Genomic DNA, 18,576 nt, shown 5'->3' with positions numbered 1-18,576 from the left:
CACTGCGTATTGTTTTTAATTGAATGTCTTAAAAGGAATAGGTAGTAAGTTTGCATGTTACTTTCTACAATTCAAAAACATGCATACAAGTTTACCATTTGATTGGAATTGCCCTGAAATCAGTGATGTTCATATTTTTGCTTTTTTTACAGCTCTGCTAAGAATCTATCCAGTGTATTTATTTGACAATTGCCTGGGTCAAGGTATAACATTTCTTCAATGAAGATATGATGTTAAAACCACCAGGAAGTGCCAGCATGGACAGAGTTTTGTCTGGCTGTGTGTATGAGAGTTTTACAGCACTTCCCCTCCCCCACCTGTTTGCTGTACTTTGTCATTGAACAGGCTGAAAGACGTCAACTGCAGTTTTGTTTCTGTTACGAGAAACACACATTTGGGCTGTATGGAAATATTTCCATACACAGAAATAGTCATTGATTGGAAAAAATGTGCTACCAGTTACTCATGCTGTTTTAAACCTACATCTGCCATGCTCAGTGCACACTAGGCATAGTGGGGCAATAAAGGGGCAGAATGCAGGCTAGCATACATAGTTATATAGTTTGGCTAAAGAATCAGCTACTATCAGCTTGTTAGACCCAAAGTATAACTATGAAAAGCAAAAAGGTGCTTTAATTTGAAAAGCAAAATGTAAATTTACCAATCGCTTATTAAATATCAGCTATGAACTTGTCCAAGGTGAACCAGCCCCTCCTTGGCCCGTGACTAATTTAAGGATGACACCGTTTTCTAGGTCAATTTAAATTTTGATGTTTTTCAAAGAAACCAAAATGAAAGTAATTTTTATAATTCAACAATCTCACAGTTAACTTGTATCTAATTGAACATAAAACATGTAAAGATTTTGTGGAAAGCAATGAAAGAAGACTGGATAATGCCATGCACAGAATGTAAAGCTGCAGACAGGAGGTAAACTGTGATAACAGGTAACCACCCACAGAAAGACAGAGCTATGGCTTATCTGGACCTAGTCAGTGACGTCCTGTCAACCTTATGTAGTGAAATAGTTTATTCCTAACTATCGTAATGAGATCAGAGCCGCAGAACAAACTCTTGTCAGGATATGAAAGCATAAATGAAGATGTCAGAGAACGGAGTGATTGGAAGAAGGAAACTTCTTTTTCCAAGAAACATCTTTTAATTTCCACTAGAATTGCTTGCAAACTTAAAGAGGAGAAAGTGAATAATCTGACTTGTCAAAATTGGGTACCTCTGCTCAGTTCCTGTTTAGTTGATCACATTTTTATGCAATTTGAAAAAATGCTTTTTGTGAAAACTACTGCATATGAAGTGTTAAAAAATTTATTAGTTGTTTATTAGCATGGTACATACATTTTCTATAACATAATATGGTTTAGGATCCTCCTGCTTGTCACTTATTTGAGATTAAGAAATTATAGTAACCAGAAAGTTTTGCAGGTTAGAGCAAAAAATTGAGAATGAAGTGGAGCTCTATAAAGAAATGTTTTTTTTTTTATGTATGACACAAAATAATCTATTGCATTCATGTTTGTTCAGTTTTATTTTATACAAAAGCTTTAGCAAAACCACATTTATACCACTTAACAGTACGGACAGACAAAATGAATGGCTTTATTATATTGATGACTCATAATATGGTTTGTGTGTGTGATTACAGTGAGAGGACGTTTAATTAAAAAAAAAAACAGGATGAATAGGTGACTCCCAAGATCCAAAAGGCCAAAAACAAGAAAAAAAGTTAAGTTACATTTTATTCTGAATTGTAGTTGAGCCCCAAATGTTTCATATGACTGGTAGATTCCGATTTAAATGTATTATCATTTAACCAAAATAAAATATGCCATATGGCCGTAAAAGGCCATATCGATTTTTTTTCTTTTCTTAGACTTTGAGCTTTGAGGCACTACTGGTCTTTATTAGCTCCTTAACATGAAAGTGAGCAAAAGCTGTACCTGTCTTTTACCGTACTGAACTTACAGCTTTGACAGTGGTCCTCCTTGGGGCCCCAGCAGCGCCCAGTACAGGAACGATGACACTTTTGACCTGCAAGAAAGAAGAATAAGAAAAAAACGATCATCAAAAGCAAAACTTTAGCTAAACTTTTACAAACTATAATCTGGAGTCTGTGAACTGTGACTACTAGTACAACTGGCTGTTTTTTTTTGTTTCAACTTGAGTGTCTGAGTGTTTTATGAAAAACGTTTTAATTAGCTGAACTCTTTTTTTTTCATCAAGATCTTGCTTTGGTTTAAAGACATTTTCAGCATTCTATGTGTGTGTGATAATTTTGTTAAATTAAAATTTGTAATAATGCACTGCTTACAAGAAATGAACAGCTACCAGGAATTGTGATAACTTGAATGTACAATTATACGACATTCTCACATTTGCTAATTATTTTTTAGGCATTCCTGACTATTGAAACACTACCTATTCACCAATTTATACCTGCTGTTTTTAAAAGTACTTGTGTAATTGTAGCATTTGGTTGTTTTGTAAAAATAGATGTATTTAGTACACAGCAATAAATAAGGCAGCAGCAAACATAGTGAGATTAAAGCAATGGACAAGCAATAAGAAATCAGTCAATCAATCAGACTTACTTGTGTAGCACAGCGGCAAGGCAGTTCAAAGTGCTTCACATTATAAAAATACAATAATAAGAAGTCATATAAATAACATACAGTCAATAGCACTGAAATATATCCTCAATGCTGCAACTGGATTTCTCAGTTTTTAAGGACTTAATTGACTTTCAAATAATTGACTAACTGAGCCTGAATGAGTAAAAGTGCTGCCCTTTGTCCATCAGCCTCTTCAAATGAGAGCTATTAGCATTTGATTGACTCCAGTGCCCACTGTGTGCCCATCGTGTGCCTCTCCATCCTCTATTTGCTACTCTTTGAGCTTTTCTGCAATATTTTCATTTCCTTCATTCGAAGTTTACCTATCTTTGATTCAATCAGTTCCCCTCTGTATCTCTGTGTCTTCTCCCCAGCCTTGGTTTTAGTGTCTGTTTTATTCGATGTTTCAGAGAAAGGTTGTCAGCCCACATCATCAGTGCTGGAATTTTGAATCAAGTTCTTCTCTCATAAAGAAACCAAAAGACAACAAAATATTGGCGCAGATAGGATAAACATTGTAACAACATAAAGCTTTTGTGCCCTCAAAGAATAACATGAAGATAATGTTCTCAATGGTGGATTAAAAGTCTGGAGACCCTTGATCTTTTGGATGGGGTAGATGACTTACATGGGAGTCGGGGTCGTTCCGAGGCTAACAGGGCTGCAGGGAGGAGGGGGATTGAGCAGAATATCAATGCCATGAGTAGTTAATATGCATTGGAAGTCTCCAGCAAGTGTTGTGAAAAGAAATCCAAGGACATGTGCCTACTGTCTTTGCATTTTGTTTCAAAAATGGTAATGCATTTTATTTTATGATTTGACAAGAAGATTTAAATGTCAAACAGTGGGAGCACTGCATTAATAAAACCGAAAGAAGTGTATTAAGAGGCTCAATGAGCAAAATAAATGGGGCAGAGGAGGTGACTTAATTTATTCTTACTGACAATCACATCAGGCATCAACCGCCCCCCCTTCTCCCTGACAGACTAAATATTGTTTTTCTGTTTTTTTCCCCCCTTTACTTCGATATATCCTATTAAAACTCAATGTGTTCATTAACATGTCTTACAGCAGGTTATAGTGGGGCATAAAAGGGAATTGAATAAGTGGAGATTATGATTTATAATAGTAAGCACAATCAAACAATGAAGTCAAGGATGGATGCTTCCATAGCAAGTTCATAAAGGACTTTGGAATTGAAAATGTTTATTTGTCAATACATGATTTTTGATTCAAATGTGATAAACTGTGATTGACTAATTGCAGACCCTGCAGTTAACTTAATAAAAAATATTGAGTTCCACCACTAATTTGTTTTTTCTCATAACAGTCATGCAGTATTTCATGTTGGGCTATAACCAGGGGACAAAATATGCTGGTTTTAAAGAGGGATGAACACTTTTGCAAATCATCACATGTGAAGAATGATTTTATAGGAATGTAATTAATCAAATTAATTGGTTACATATTGAATGTTTATGAAACATAACAACAACAACAAAAAACAACAAATAAACAAAAAAAACAGAGTTAAAAAGTGAGATTGTTTGGTCTAAGCACACAAATCACTGAAAAAACTGATCTCTGCTAAGTTTGTTAAGTTCTAAAGCAGGAAGTTAGACATCTGTTCAGCACTTCAGAAGTCTGTAGTACTTAGAAGTTGTGTTAATGCCAGCAGCACAACATGTGTTCACTCTCCAACTAAAGTCTTTGTGCTCCAACTTATATTGTGAGGTATCTAGCTCTTGCAAACAATGAGAAATCACAAGGAAAAATAAGATACATCTAGTTCTCTGTATGGATGCTTTTAATAATCAATCATGCAACCAACAGTGTTATTGAAGCACAATGTAAGATCAATGCAGTATTCTATTAAACCCAAGCATTGGAGTGTAATGATTAACCTGTGGTTATACTATGCATCCTACAGTGTAAATCAATATAGCTGTGTTTATATGGGATAAGAGTGTCTCGGGGGAGGGAGGAGGTGCGAAACACCCTTTAATCTTATGAAACCTTGAACAGAGCAGAAAATACAAGGTAAATCTTAGTTGAATCACTGTTCTATTAGATGACCTGCCTTTATAGTTACTTACATATAACACTGCTGTTAGTGGGTACCACTATAGGATGGATCCTTGGATACTTGACAATGTCCTGCCAGTGGATTGTGTCTGCATGGCAGAGGAACTTGTTTTGGTCAACATACACACCTCCTTTGAGAATCTCTGTGGACAAAAGAAAGACAACACAGTCAGCTGTGACTCTCTGGATTCTCAACAATGTTTGCCTGCAATGTGTTCAAAATACAGCTTTTATTTTGCTCAACTGCAGAAATCTTTCAACAAACAACTCAATATAATTAACCAGTTTGAACACCAGCACTATTAATGATATTTCCTTTACTTTTAGTGCAAAAGAGATCAACCTTTATGGGTTGATCTTTATTGCATCCGATTTAACCGGAATCGCCCTATTTTACACTTGACCAGCCCTGTCAGGTCATGAAGTCAGAGGAAGCACAAAGTGTGCAAGCAGCTTCAAGAAAGGAAAGGAAACTTTTAAAGATATTTTGAAAGACTATGCTTTTTTAAGCATAAATAACATAAATAACAAAAAGTTGAAGATATAACAACAGAAATGCTGAGCTTTATTCTTTTGGAGAACCCATTTTAGTGATGGGAGATTCTTTATACAGAATGACAGTCTAAATTATCAAAGTTGGATGAGATCTACCAACTTTACATACAGAGAGAGAATGACAGTTATGACACAGTTAAATACCTTATAAGGACAAATATAAAATGTTACGACACTTCACAATGCTAACTTTTTGGTCATTTTGTTTTGAAACGGTTTTGAAGCTTAGCTGGGTAGCACAAGCGACTAAAACAAAGCGTCTGCTTTTATTCTGCTCCTAATGTAAATAAGAACAAATCACAGCAGAAAAGCTGCGTAAAGTAAACAAAACAGAAAAAACATGATGTAAGAATCTAACACACAGCAGTAAATGAAATCTTTTAATATTGAGGTGGACACAGTTCTTCATTATTTAAAATTATATGCTAGCATAAACTGCAAGATGTTGTGATATAGCAAACTTTTAAAGTTAGAACTGTGAAAAACAGAAGTGAGTAAATTAAAATCTATGCCATGAATAAAGCATGCTGTAGTTCTTTTTAGTTGGTATTTTAATGTACTGATCCATCTGTTCCACAACTTGTAGCTTAGTGTATTTATAGATTTTCAGGGATCGACAGTTCAGGGATCGACAGTTCTGTAACCTTTGACTTTTTTTTTTTAACCAAAAACTTTGTATGAAGACATTTACACTTTCATTTTATCCATAAAGTAAAATAAGGTTGTTATTTGTAGTATTCAGGTGTGAACATTACAAAAACAATTATCAAAATTTTGTAATGCCATCTCTAATTGGTGCATCTCTAGATTTAAATATAGTTGCTTTCATAAGGCCGAGACAATGCTCCATAAATCTAATAATATTACTATCTTTTTCATTATCTTTTAACATTTTCCACTTATTTCTATCAATCTATTTGAATGATGCTATAAACACACAAATTAATTATCCTCCACTACTACCACATCACCAATCCATTTGGGATTTAAACCTCTAATGAGGTTTAAAGGGATTCACAATTAGTTGAATACATTGGCCTAAATATGCTGTAAAATTGTTTGTGATATGATATGTCAATTATTAAAAAAAAATAGTATAACTTTTGTTGTATTTTTCACCCATGGAGGTTCCTGTTTTTTCAAGGGTTTTGCTGGGTCAGTTCTATACTGGAATCTACAGAGTACACACAGGCTATCTTTACCCGAGTTGTTTTTTACCAAATTACATTTGACTGGTGTGGCAGTGTGACAATGCCACACTGCGGCGCTGTTGGCAATAATTAAGAAAAAAAAAAAAAAAAGCAAAATAGTGAGGTGGGTCTGGATGATCTCCCACAAAAAAGAGCTGAACACAACTTTTGAAGGACCTACATTTGTACCCTCAATGTTTCTCTCCAGAAGACTTTGAGTCAAAGGATCTAAAGGTGGTCATTTCCCTTGCAAGCTAAAACCAAATGCTGTGCCGACAGTTTTCATCCACAATATGCCTACACTCTGCAGCCGGGTAGCGAGGGAAAGACACTGGGAGAAACATCAGACAGGCAATGCTGGAAGCTCTTTTAAATGATAATGGAGCTATTCTTCCTTTTGTTCATACTGAATGTGAAACCAAGAACACGACATCAGACCTAAGACTGGACATTAAATCGATGTTACCAGACCAGATAGCGCAGCTTACAGAACTACTTCCTGGATCACACAGTCCGACAGAATCTTCTATCACTAAAATTAAAAGGTACGTGTCAGTCATTGTTTCATTCACAAAGCTGAAGGTGGAAGCAACAGCACAAACTCCAGCTTCTTCAGCCAGCACTGTCCTTTTCATCCGTTTGGTCCTCATCATCTTCATTAATCTTTGAGAATTCCACATTCCTATCAATCCCAACACACTCCAGTTCAAACTGAAAAGGCTTAATGTTACTCACAGCTGGACAAAACTAACGTAATGGGACCAAGCATGTCATTTACCCAGAATCCATTGTGGTGTAAACATGGCAACATTCATGTGACATTTGTTTTTTATTTTTAAAAACCACATACAGTATTAATACTGTATTGTTTTTACATTTCAAATAAATATTTCTCAATTAAAGTCTCTTTTACATGGATGCCTTTAAGAAGTTTGTAAAATGTTCATTTTATTCAAGTAGTGATGCTCATATACCTATGATCTGCACTTCTTTATCAAACCAAGGTTTGATTCCTTGGTCACACATGCATAAATATACACAAAGATTCATGAATATAGATGGTGGTTTAGATTATTTTTGTGCTTGAGTTTACAACTGCAAAATCCTGATTTTTATTTGAGCTAGACAGAGCAGAAAAGAGAAAGAAAACAAATGAAGATGGCAGAAAGCAGCACAGAGACAGACGATGAAAAAGAAACACAAAGTAAAGCCTAAAACCAGATTTGCATTATTTACAGAGCTTGTGTGTTCTCCATCTCCATACAAACAGCTTACTGACACGGGGCTAAAACCAATGAGACCCATAATCTTACATAAGGCGTCCTGCCAGCACCACACAGTACCGGCCAAATACTCTCACAAAATTTTGATTAAATTATGCTTCTTGGGAGGGGTGGTGCTGGTCCAGTTCCACAGGTTTCCATCTCCCGACTTTAGTTCTTCATCTTCATCCCACTACATGTGCAATGGGGTTAGGGAAAGAAAGAAATTCTGCTGCTCACCATAGGAGGGACATCACTCATTCGTGAGGATTCCATGTCACCAAAATCTAATTGTCTTCACAATAGGATACAGCTGGCAAAGAAGGGTGATGGACAAGCCAAAATAATAAAAAATAAATAAACGAAGCCAAGTAGTTATGTCAAAACTGCCAGGAGGGTCTCTTAATCTTATCTTGCATCAAGCATCCACTGTACATCATCCAGCAATTATGAGAATTCTGGTTGGTTGCTTGATAATATGGACCAAAATACCATAAATGTTGCTGTAAACATGTCAATGGCACAAGTAGTCATATGTCACGAGTAAAACAAGTATCTCCATTTAAAGTTTGAATTAGATGTTTACATACACCAAATAAAAAATTCTAAGTTTTTCTCACTGTCTTCAGACTACACTTCTCTCATGTCAGTCAGAATTACCAAAAGTACTTCTATTTTCAAAATGCCACAACAACAAGAGAGAGAATGCAATAGAGATTTATCCATTTATGTTTACAAAATCAGAAGTTTACATCCATTTCCTCAGTATTTGGTGGCATTGTCTTTGAACTGCATGACTTGGCTCAAATATTTTAAGCCAAAACAGAAAACTAGCAAACTGTTTCTCATAACAGTTTGCTAGATTCTTTAAGTTGACGACAGGTGGGCTAGTTTATCAATTTGAACTAATATGGGCCACTTTTACATTTTTAGATAGCAAGATATGATTTATGTAGAAGTACACTGATTAAAGAACCTCTTCTTCCACTACCACCATTGAGGGGAGAAAAAGGATTCACTTGACTTTGAATTCTAAGCTATACTCAATTTCTCTGGAAAGTCATTGTGCTCTCTAGAGAAGCTCCATTGGCTGAGGAAGGCACATATGATACATAAATGTAATTCCAGAATGTCTCCCTAGTTCCTGTGAGACTGGGGAAAAAAGGCATGAAACATGCCACAATTTCATCAACCCGCTGGCATCTGAATTTTGCACAAAGTGCCCTATGATAAGTTCACAGTACCACAGTCATGCCTCTAACAGAGGCTGGGAGCAAAAATTGGAAATATTATTCGTGAAGCTCTATATGTATACAAAACCCACAGAAAAATGTGGTATTTATATCTATAGAAATGACACACAATTTGAAATCTCCATGAACCATTTTTCCCTTTATTGTTTTGTTTTTTATAGATTTTTAAGAACTACATTTTGCATGCAACAAATATTCTAATTTGCTGGTTTTATGAAACAAATTAGTTTTGTGTTTGTTCTACAGAGAAATGCCACCAACCTATGATAAACATCCTGTTTGGTATAAAATACACTACTTTCTGAAAATAATGTATAATAACGTAATAGTGTGTTTAGATAATGAGTCACCGAAAAGTACTGTAAAGCATCTCTTCCTGACACTTTGAAAGCCAACACAAAAAGCAACTTCAATTTTTTTCACTATCAGAAGTTGATTGAAAGCAGAGACAAACTCATTTGTGGATGACAAAGCTACAACAAAGGATTAGTTGCCAAAATGGTGGTTAAATAAAGATTTGAAAATGCAAGTAGCAAAACGCAATTATAGATATTTGTGCAGAAAAAGAGAAACAAGAAACGGCTCAAAATAAATCGTACGTCCAACATTGTTTGAATGACATTGTTCCCTTATAACTTGATCTTTATTGATCATAACTGTTTATAACAATTGTGCACTCACTCTTATATCAAGAAGAGAAAACATTTTATAAGACCCCTGATAATATACTAAACCCATGTTGGCTTGGTTTTTATTAGAAGGACTACTTTGGACTACGGTATGTAGCAAGAGGCCAGAGGGGGATCAGTGGTTAAATCTTGTTGTAGGATGGGGAAAATGTCCTAATTAGTTTTTCTCAGATAGTGATAGTGCTGCTCACTACTCTAAAATTATTTCTCCTCTCCTATCCGTTTCCCTGTATTAAAATTTGTGTTTAACAAGTTTTAGTCTTTAGTGTTAGAATTCTAGATTAATTACAAATATATAATTATTTTAATTAGCTTTGACAGTAGCAGTTTTTATAAAGACAGGACAATTTCAAGGCATCACATTTATTTTAAGCTATATTTGGTAAATACAGGCTGACAACTTAGCATATTTACTGGATTGTGCTATAAAATGGCACTATGTGTCTGGAAAATACATAAGATTCACCCTTTAAACTAGCAGGCATGATATTATCTGAGATGCCATTGCCCTCTGTCTCACTCAAGAGACAACTTTATTGGAACATAGCTTCAAGTAGCTTTTCAAATAACAAGACATCAGTCTGTATCTGTAGAAAACCTAAAATGATGTCATCACTGGGACGTGTACAGAATAGTGATCCAAACTAAACACCTATAAAAAATCTAATATAAAACAGGTTAATTTTATTTACTTAATTTGTGTGACAATCAATGTGGAGTGATTAATTTATATCACAGTTTGCAAATATTGCATATTTTACAGTGTTTTACCTGTTCTAAATAGTTTCTGCAGAAGACCTTCTGGAGTGTTCTGTTTTTAACAAACCATCTGGCACATTAGATTGAGGCACAGTTGCAAGAGCAAACACAGACAATCAAATTGTTAGACAGAAAGAATCTAGAGATATAGAAATACACTCAGCCCTGCAATTACATTAGACAGACAGGCATATATTTCAAATAAAGACGTTTCTTCTTTGTTTCTTATTTGGTCTAGCAGTCAAACGAATGATTCAGTCTGGGGTTTCTTCTTTGCTGCCTCAATGAGATTTAGCATTGTTTCAGCTCAGTAAAGCTTTCTGTTCAGTTGGACAGCAGTGGGAAACTGAGGAATTGCAGATAGATGCCAAAGTATTATGAGTCCAAGAAACTAAATGCTTAGACGCCGCCCCAACTGGACCAGCAGTGGAGATGGAAAGCTCAAAGATTTGATAGGTTGCTCTCAAAAGTTAGAGCAGCAGAACTGCCAATATCTGTAAAATTACAGTAAACACATGCTCAAGCAAACACTCACACAGACACACAAAGGTCAGATTTCTTAGTAATGAGAACCTCATTACAATACATGCCTTGAGCATCAATTAAATTACTAGTTTGCTTCGTCTGTAGGCCTGTAACCAGGGGGATAGTCATTTTAATTTCTACCTAAGAGCTGAGGAAATGTGGGCAGATAATGTCAGCAAGGCTTGACTGTCCCTTTGCAACTCCGGTTACAAATCAATTTTTAAAAACAATACAAACAGAAGTTTCACTGCAATATTTTATGGTCAAGACACTGAAAAAATGGTGCGAATCTCTAAGGTAAAGCTTAGAGAAACCGCTTCAGAAAATATTAAGCTATCGCTTACTAATTTGTTTTACTATTTTTACAGTATTGTGAGTTGGGTTTTTTTATGCTTGATTCTGTTTATGTTCTAGATTTTGGTCTAGGGTGTGGTTGACCGATCATGGTAAGAATTCACTTACCATATACATGTATTATGGTAAGTGTAGATATTTTCCTGAAAATAAATAAGTAGGTATGGATAGTACATGCTAAAGCTTTGGGAATGGAATCAACTGAAGTCAATAAGTTTTTTGTACAACATGCAAAATCTAGCTTGGTCATTTGTCTTCCTCTGCAATTCCCCTTGAAAAGAATTATTGCTACCAGCACAGTCTGGGCTTACTCCCCTTGACTCAGGCTGTTTCCATTAGATTTTTACCGGGTCAGTCAGCAAACAGAAGACGTTGTGAACAATGATGTAAATTTTCTGCACTGTTTGAGAAGCCATTAATTCCAAGTTGGCCACACTTTCAAATATTGAATTAACATCATGTTCTGCTTTGTTCAGATTGGCTCTTTTCACAGTGAAGAATGGTAGTTTACAGTGCAGGTAATTTCCGATCAGCTTCTTAGTGTCAAACTGTCACCTATGCGTCATGAGCAAACCTCAATACAGTCCACGCCTCCAGGAAGCAATTGTTTCCCAACAGCCAACAGCCAACAGCTCTGTACAAATCAAAGTGTACAAGGGGAAGTGTTGTAGTCAAGACCACCTAACCCGAGACCAAGACAAGACCAAGACCAGAGTGTATCAAGATCGAGACAAGGCCAAGACTTTTAGGGTCCGAGACCAAGTCAAGACCAAGACCGAGGGAAGTCGAGACCGAGACAAAACCAAGACCAAAGCCCCGCGCTACATGACACAATAACCTGCGAAATATGATCAAATTTGCTAATCAAATTGATCTGAAAGATTCACATTCCCATAAAAATACCTAGATATTAAATACTTAGAGCTGAAATGAAGCTGATAAGGACCTTCATCCATAGTGTCCTTCGCTCTCCAGCCAAGTTCAACCCTCCACCTCCCCTTCTCTTCCATTCGCCCGGTCGTTAGGTCCGCACCCTTCTTCAACCCTCACCACCAGTGCCGGGCCCTCGGGGGATGACGTTCCTATCAGCTTTGGTAATGCTCATCTGAAGCTTATCGTTAACGTTGCGATAACCGTTATCCCCAGCCGGGACCCGAGCGCCAAAGACTTTAATTTCTGTCAATAAACTCTTCTAATTGTCTTCTTTTCTCCATCTGAGTTTCTCCAGATTGAAATAAATTTAACCAATATTAAAAGCAGAACAAACTTTTTGATCTGCTTAACTAAAACAATAATGCCCTGGGTATTTGCCATATAATTCATGTCAGAAATCACCACCGTCTGCACCATTAAACATAGCAATTGAGACAATGCCCTGACTGTAAACAATGCTCAACCAAAGAACAACAAGCAAGAAGTGACCAAGCACACTGCGCTCACCATGACTGTTCTCACCCTCTCTCCCACTGCATGAAGCCAAGCAGCACAATGCTGTAATGTCTGCTATCATGGCAGACATTACAGCTGCCACTTTGATCAAAAACAAAGAGCAACACGCATGCTCTGCGTGCTCTTTCGTTCTTGTGTTTTATTTATTTGCTAATTAAATAAATATCAATGTATATAATTAAATAAAATAATGATAGCTACTGCAATGTACACAGAACATTACAAGAACAAAGAACGGCTCTCAGTGAGGCTCCAGTCCTATCTTCTTAGTAAAGAGAAGTTCAGAAGACGTGGATCGTTCGTGAATGTCACATCACTATATTGCAGACTTTTGGACACAGTGTTGTCCCATATATTCGACACCTTAGTCAACACCAATGGACCTTACCAAGCTCCGCCCACAACCGACCCACGTGACCGCAAGTCTCACAAACACAGCCTGGCAGGGCATTGTTTCTATGTAAACACGACTGGATTAGTGCATCATTTCTACCGGATTTTCACAATATATCAGCTACTACAATGGACAGAGGAACTAACAAGTTCATGTCATCATCTGGGAGGAGGTTACTGGTTTCTCAGTCACAAGCTGGTTGCAAACCTGAGGCCAGCAGGTGTCAGTCAGTTATGGTAGATCTGAAATTTAGTTTGATGACCTCAATATTGGAAGCTACAGACTGATAGGAGGAACCAAAGAGCTCTGTAAAGGTAAAGGCAAATCTTCTGAAGCTGGGATAGGCCTATAATTAATTTAATTTCACATAATTATTGCGGTAGAAGCCATTTGTTTGTTAAAATTTTATGAAGTATATTTGTTCTATTTGATGTTTGTTGTGAATGATGTAAACTCACAAACTAACGAGGTAATTAGTCCAACGTTTAGAAACTACAGCGGCTGTAATGCGCCACAGCAAAGGGAAACAAAGGTAAAATAACCCGAACAGGTGATCAACTCAAAACCACTCCTACCTTTTTACGCTCTCTCTCTCTTTGTAGTTTAAGCACACCTGTTACCATGGCAACCGCCTGCGCCCCACAAGTCGAGCAAAGATTACGTTAAAAACATAACATTCAGTCCGTTACAATATCAACTTTCCAGGCTTGATATTTATTTCTCGATTATTAATCAGCGCTTCCCTGAACACAGCGATGGTTGACTGACTAGCTGTACTTGGTGCTAGAGTGGCTAACACGAGTAATAGTTTAGTACAAAGCCTTTTCTGCTAAAATAAAATCTTTAGTGTATGTCAGATACAGACACATTGCATATTGAACTGTTTGGCTAACGTAAGACTGTGTAGCAGACAGGCTTCAAGGTGTAGAAGTTGTATCAGTTCTGCCATTATGCTGTACTTAGCTAACGGGAAGCTAACTGTGTGTTTGTGAGACGGCCACACACGTGACCACGTAGGTCCCTCTGGTAAGGTTCAGCACAGAGAGTGATTTTTTTTTTTTCATCGCAAATGCGTATGTGTCTCTGTACAGCTAGCTTTGCTAACATCACGTCAACGGAGCTTACCTTTCTTTGTGCTTCTTTTCTAAGTGACGAAAAAGTTAGACGTAGTCCCCACTGTCTGTGAAATGAAGCGCTGCTGAATTAGCTGTAGCTAATTGTTCATAGTTCATAGTATTGTTTTATTTGCGTCTGAAATAAGACTTTGTCTTTTCTAGCTGTCATGGTAACTCAAAGAAGAAAAAAGAGAGCCGCATTTGCGCATGCGGTTGTGACGTCAGCGCGGCAGGTGCAAAGAGCCCATTGGTAAGTCACGTTATTGCTTGGATTTTAATCGGTACGTTTTGCATCCAGTGAAAACAAACATGTTAACAAATAAACTGGACAACATGCTGTAAGTTTAGTGATATTTTCACAGTTGCGGTCTTGACTGGTCTTGAAATAAAATCCCAAGTCCTCAATGCCCGAGACCGAATGCGGTTGAGTCCGAGACCAGACCGAGACCACCGGTCTCGAGTACTACAACACTGACAAGGGGCTGGTTTTCACCAGGCTATGCAAACTCCAGACCTAGCACAATGCATCAACAACATTAACAAAACTTTAACAACAGCACGAAGTAAAGAGATAGCTCAAATTTTTTAAAGCGATTTTGTGTTGAGATTTCAGTTGGATGATGGCATCAAAGATGGTACACTTCTATTATTTTCCTACATTTATAGTTACTCGTTTAGTACTATTTCCACATGGTTCTTCCTTGGAGCTTCAGTCTCCACCTGAGCTTTTGCCTTGCAGAGTACCCCCTCCCCCACACTGTCCCCACTCAGCTCCACCAGCTTAGCTGCAGAAGCAATTAGAAAACACCTGGTGGAACTGCACATCTGCTAACTTATTCAAGCTACTTCCCAGTCCAATGCTCCTAAGAATGGGTGTAAATAGCAAAATATTGGACTATTGTGATGAAATGCTAAAGGCGGAATGTCAGAATGAGCAGGAGCCTCATATAGCGACAGAAGTCAAATTTCAAGGCTTCAAATAAAGTGAGTTTTCTTTTAAGTTATGTTTTATACATACAGCATTTTTATAACAACTAAAAGTAACATAGTTACTTGCTTGTTCTATAAAATGGAAAACTAAAACTATGTGCCTGGAAAATACACAATACCACCCCTTTAAACTGTGAAGACAGCAACAAGCTTAAAACCAAAACACAGTTTAAATCCATTTGATTAACACTGCTTTTCTCATGGCTACATAACACACTGCAAGACTGTATTTGTAGCTGTCGTATGGATACAAGTACATGCAACGAAAAAGGAAATACTGCCCAGGATTAAAAAAAATGTACAAATGCAGCACTGATAAACAGCAATAAGGAATTTTCTAAGTAAATTCCAAATCCTCATTTTGCCACACCCAACTATGTCATTCACTTTGGTTTGAGCTGTTCATTTGCTCACAATATGTCAGGATAGCAAATCCCTGACTTTGCTATGCAAATAGGTGATCTCTCCTCCCATCCATCATCTGCTTCTATCAAACAGTCTTTATCCTCTTGCTACTAAAATGCAGCAAAAAATACACGTGAACTGTATGCATATATCTATTATAATCAAACTATAATATGCATTATGTAGAAAGCATGTCTCCAAATCCAATGATGCAAGTCATTTTGGAGGTGAATATTAGACTTTAATACAATGTGGGTTTTCAACTGAAATTAATAATATTTAAATAATGTTTAGGAAAAAGCTATTCAACAATTTTAGTTTTATTATGCAATTATAATTAAATAGAGAGTAGAAAAGCATCAGTTTTGTATCAGATTTGTGATGTTAAGTTTTTGTAGAGACAATTGTAGTTACTGCGACCTGAAAGGGCTTACTGAAGTATGTGGTGGGTTCACTGATCAGAAAATTATATTTTTGAATTTCTAGTTGGCTCGTCATTCATCAGGGCCAATCAAGTTTAATATACTTTACTATGCTAATTTCTATGTTATATCTTAGTAAAACGAGCAAAAAATTATTTTAGCCAAATGATTATCATTTCAATGAAAACCCTCATCAAACAGTGTTTCTATCTTCCAAATCAAAGTATGAATGGCCCAGTTTTTATACAGGTCCTCTGAATTTAATTTCCCACATGGGTAAAGCTTCAATAACACAAAACTTCACATTTCCCACTGCTCCTACTGCTTCCTTTGAGACCCTGTTCATGCAACCTTCAATCTCAAACCAAAATACCATTGATAGTACAATGCCTGGGTAATTCCTTGATAATATAATTTTAGTGATGCAATTGATAGTGAAAGTACCATTTGCACTATACATTTTACCTAATATGACTTTGCAATCATTCTTCATTTATATTGTGTAAGAACGTCCCACAATTCCTCATTAACCACACTGGTGTTACTTAAAAAACTGAGGCACAGAGCAAAATTGGCAGTCACTTTAGATTGAGTAAGAAATATGCTCAACCCACTGGCATGAAACCATTTCATTTTAAGTAGAACAAGGATTCAAGTGAGATATCTCCCTAAATCTAATAACTTATTTCTAATCTTTTTTTTTTCCAGTTTGGTGCTTCAACATGAAGTCTACCTAACAGTTGAAGAACCTTTAATAAAAAGACATTCAGAATTGGATTGAATAATGAGTTTCTTGATATTAGTTCCATTGTGTGACACGTATGACACCAATGCATCATAAATTTCATATCTTCTGTAAAGTTGGTGAATGGAGGACCTCCCACAGGAACGGCATGCAATTTTAACACTGGTACCTCAGTTCACATTTTCAATGGTGCTACCCATTCATGTGTAATTGCACTTTTATGGGTTTAACTATTGACCTGAAAAGAACAACTGCATTAATTTGAACACATAAAAGTGCTTTACCAGAAGCTCACCAGAGAGATAGCAAGCATGGGTTTGATGTCTCTGAGCACTTTGCGGTCAGAAGGAGCAGTGTGGGCAGTGTGTATGTATTAGGGTATGTGCATGCATGTGTGCGTGCATGCATGAGTGAGTGTATGTGCGTATTTGTGGATGTCACAGAGAAGAGAAATGAAAATGTGAAACTGAAAAAACAGAATGACTGGAAAAGAATGCCATTAAAGATAGACCACAGGCAAACACAGGTTATAAATTAGTTTTTAACTTTAGAAGTACATGCAGCACACACTCTACATACAGATGTGGTTCCATCTGTGGTTAAAGGCACCTCAGACATTGAAGGCATACTTAATTTAACATGCCAAACACCATTCATGCCTGCAGCGCTGTTTCAGTTCTCAAAATATTTTTTATGGTGTTTTAGGGCACAATGATTTTAAGCATAACAAGCATCTTTCATTTCTGCAGCTTCTATTTCACTGCAAAATTACGCCAGACTTAAATTATTGTTTTACTTTCATTTACCTTAACATTTACTTCAGTCTAATTTCATTCTTTTATTTTTTTCTGCACACTTTATTAATTACATTAAAAATTTGCTTATGAAATATTAGCACAGAAAAAAAAACTGTCTTGTCTCAAGAGGCACAATGACCAAGTCTAAGATTATGAAAATCAATTTAATAGAGGGCAAGGAAAAAAGAAACTACTTTGAAAAATGTAGAGTTAATGTTGTATTAAGCATCAAAGATGCCATAATTTCTGGACCTCAAGCCATTACTTTTCTCGCATACTTTAAAGACCACAATGTGGCAAATATACAACTTTTCACCAAAGGGTTTCAAAAGGCTAGACTATGGTGTGATGGAGAGGACAACACAAGCTCAAGAGCGAGACGAAAGTGACATTGAGAGACAAGGAAAGTGTTTGTGACACACGCCTGTAGGATATTATCACATGGCACGCACAAAAAATATCACCGCACCTGACCCACACAAATGTAATCATATACTCAACACGCATCATGCATGTGGCGCACAAAACCAGCTGGTGCGCACCCACACAAATACAGGTCCCATGCGCATGATGCAAATGGCACACCAAAACAGCAACGTGGCACCTGTCGGTCAATTTCTGACCCACGCCAATTGGCTGCGTGTGACACGTATGGTGAATAAAACAGTATGTGACCCACACAAAGCCCAAAACACACAATGCAAATATGTATAACTGCATATCCTATTTCTTACTAATTACACTAAATAATAAGAAGGAAAAACAAAGCCCTCCTATTTCATATAAACTCTATTCATGCTGGTCCCCAGGCTCTGATACGGTGTCTGTGACATCCAGAGGAGGAGTAGGTGAAGTGACAACATTTGCTTCATTTCTACTCTTTTTGAAAAATATTTTTAATGAAACTGTTGAAAAGCCTGTTTGCTCATTTTTAGTTATCTTCAGATAGTGTAGTAGTCA

At 36.7% G+C, this 18,576-nt stretch overlaps 1 protein-coding gene across 2 annotated transcripts in view; it reads right to left on the bottom strand.

The window, feature by feature from the left end:
• LOC102231767 (receptor tyrosine-protein kinase erbB-4) overlaps positions 1 to 18,576 on the bottom strand; it is a 282,261-nt gene that overhangs the window by 82,106 nt on the left and 181,579 nt on the right. For both annotated transcript variants that reach the window (XM_023337224.1, XM_023337225.1), the window contains exons 4-5: positions 4,724 to 4,855; positions 1,981 to 2,046 (exon numbers count right to left, since the gene is read on the bottom strand). In XM_023337224.1, the coding sequence (XP_023192992.1) occupies positions 1,981 to 2,046; positions 4,724 to 4,855 (198 nt within the window). The remainder of the gene's footprint in view (positions 1 to 1,980; positions 2,047 to 4,723; positions 4,856 to 18,576) is intronic.

The sequence above is a fragment of the Xiphophorus maculatus genome, chromosome 7, assembly GCF_002775205.1.
Source record: "Xiphophorus maculatus strain JP 163 A chromosome 7, X_maculatus-5.0-male, whole genome shotgun sequence".
Classification (NCBI taxonomy): Eukaryota; Metazoa; Chordata; class Actinopteri; order Cyprinodontiformes; family Poeciliidae; genus Xiphophorus; species Xiphophorus maculatus.
This window is presented reverse-complemented; position numbering and strand designations above follow the sequence as displayed.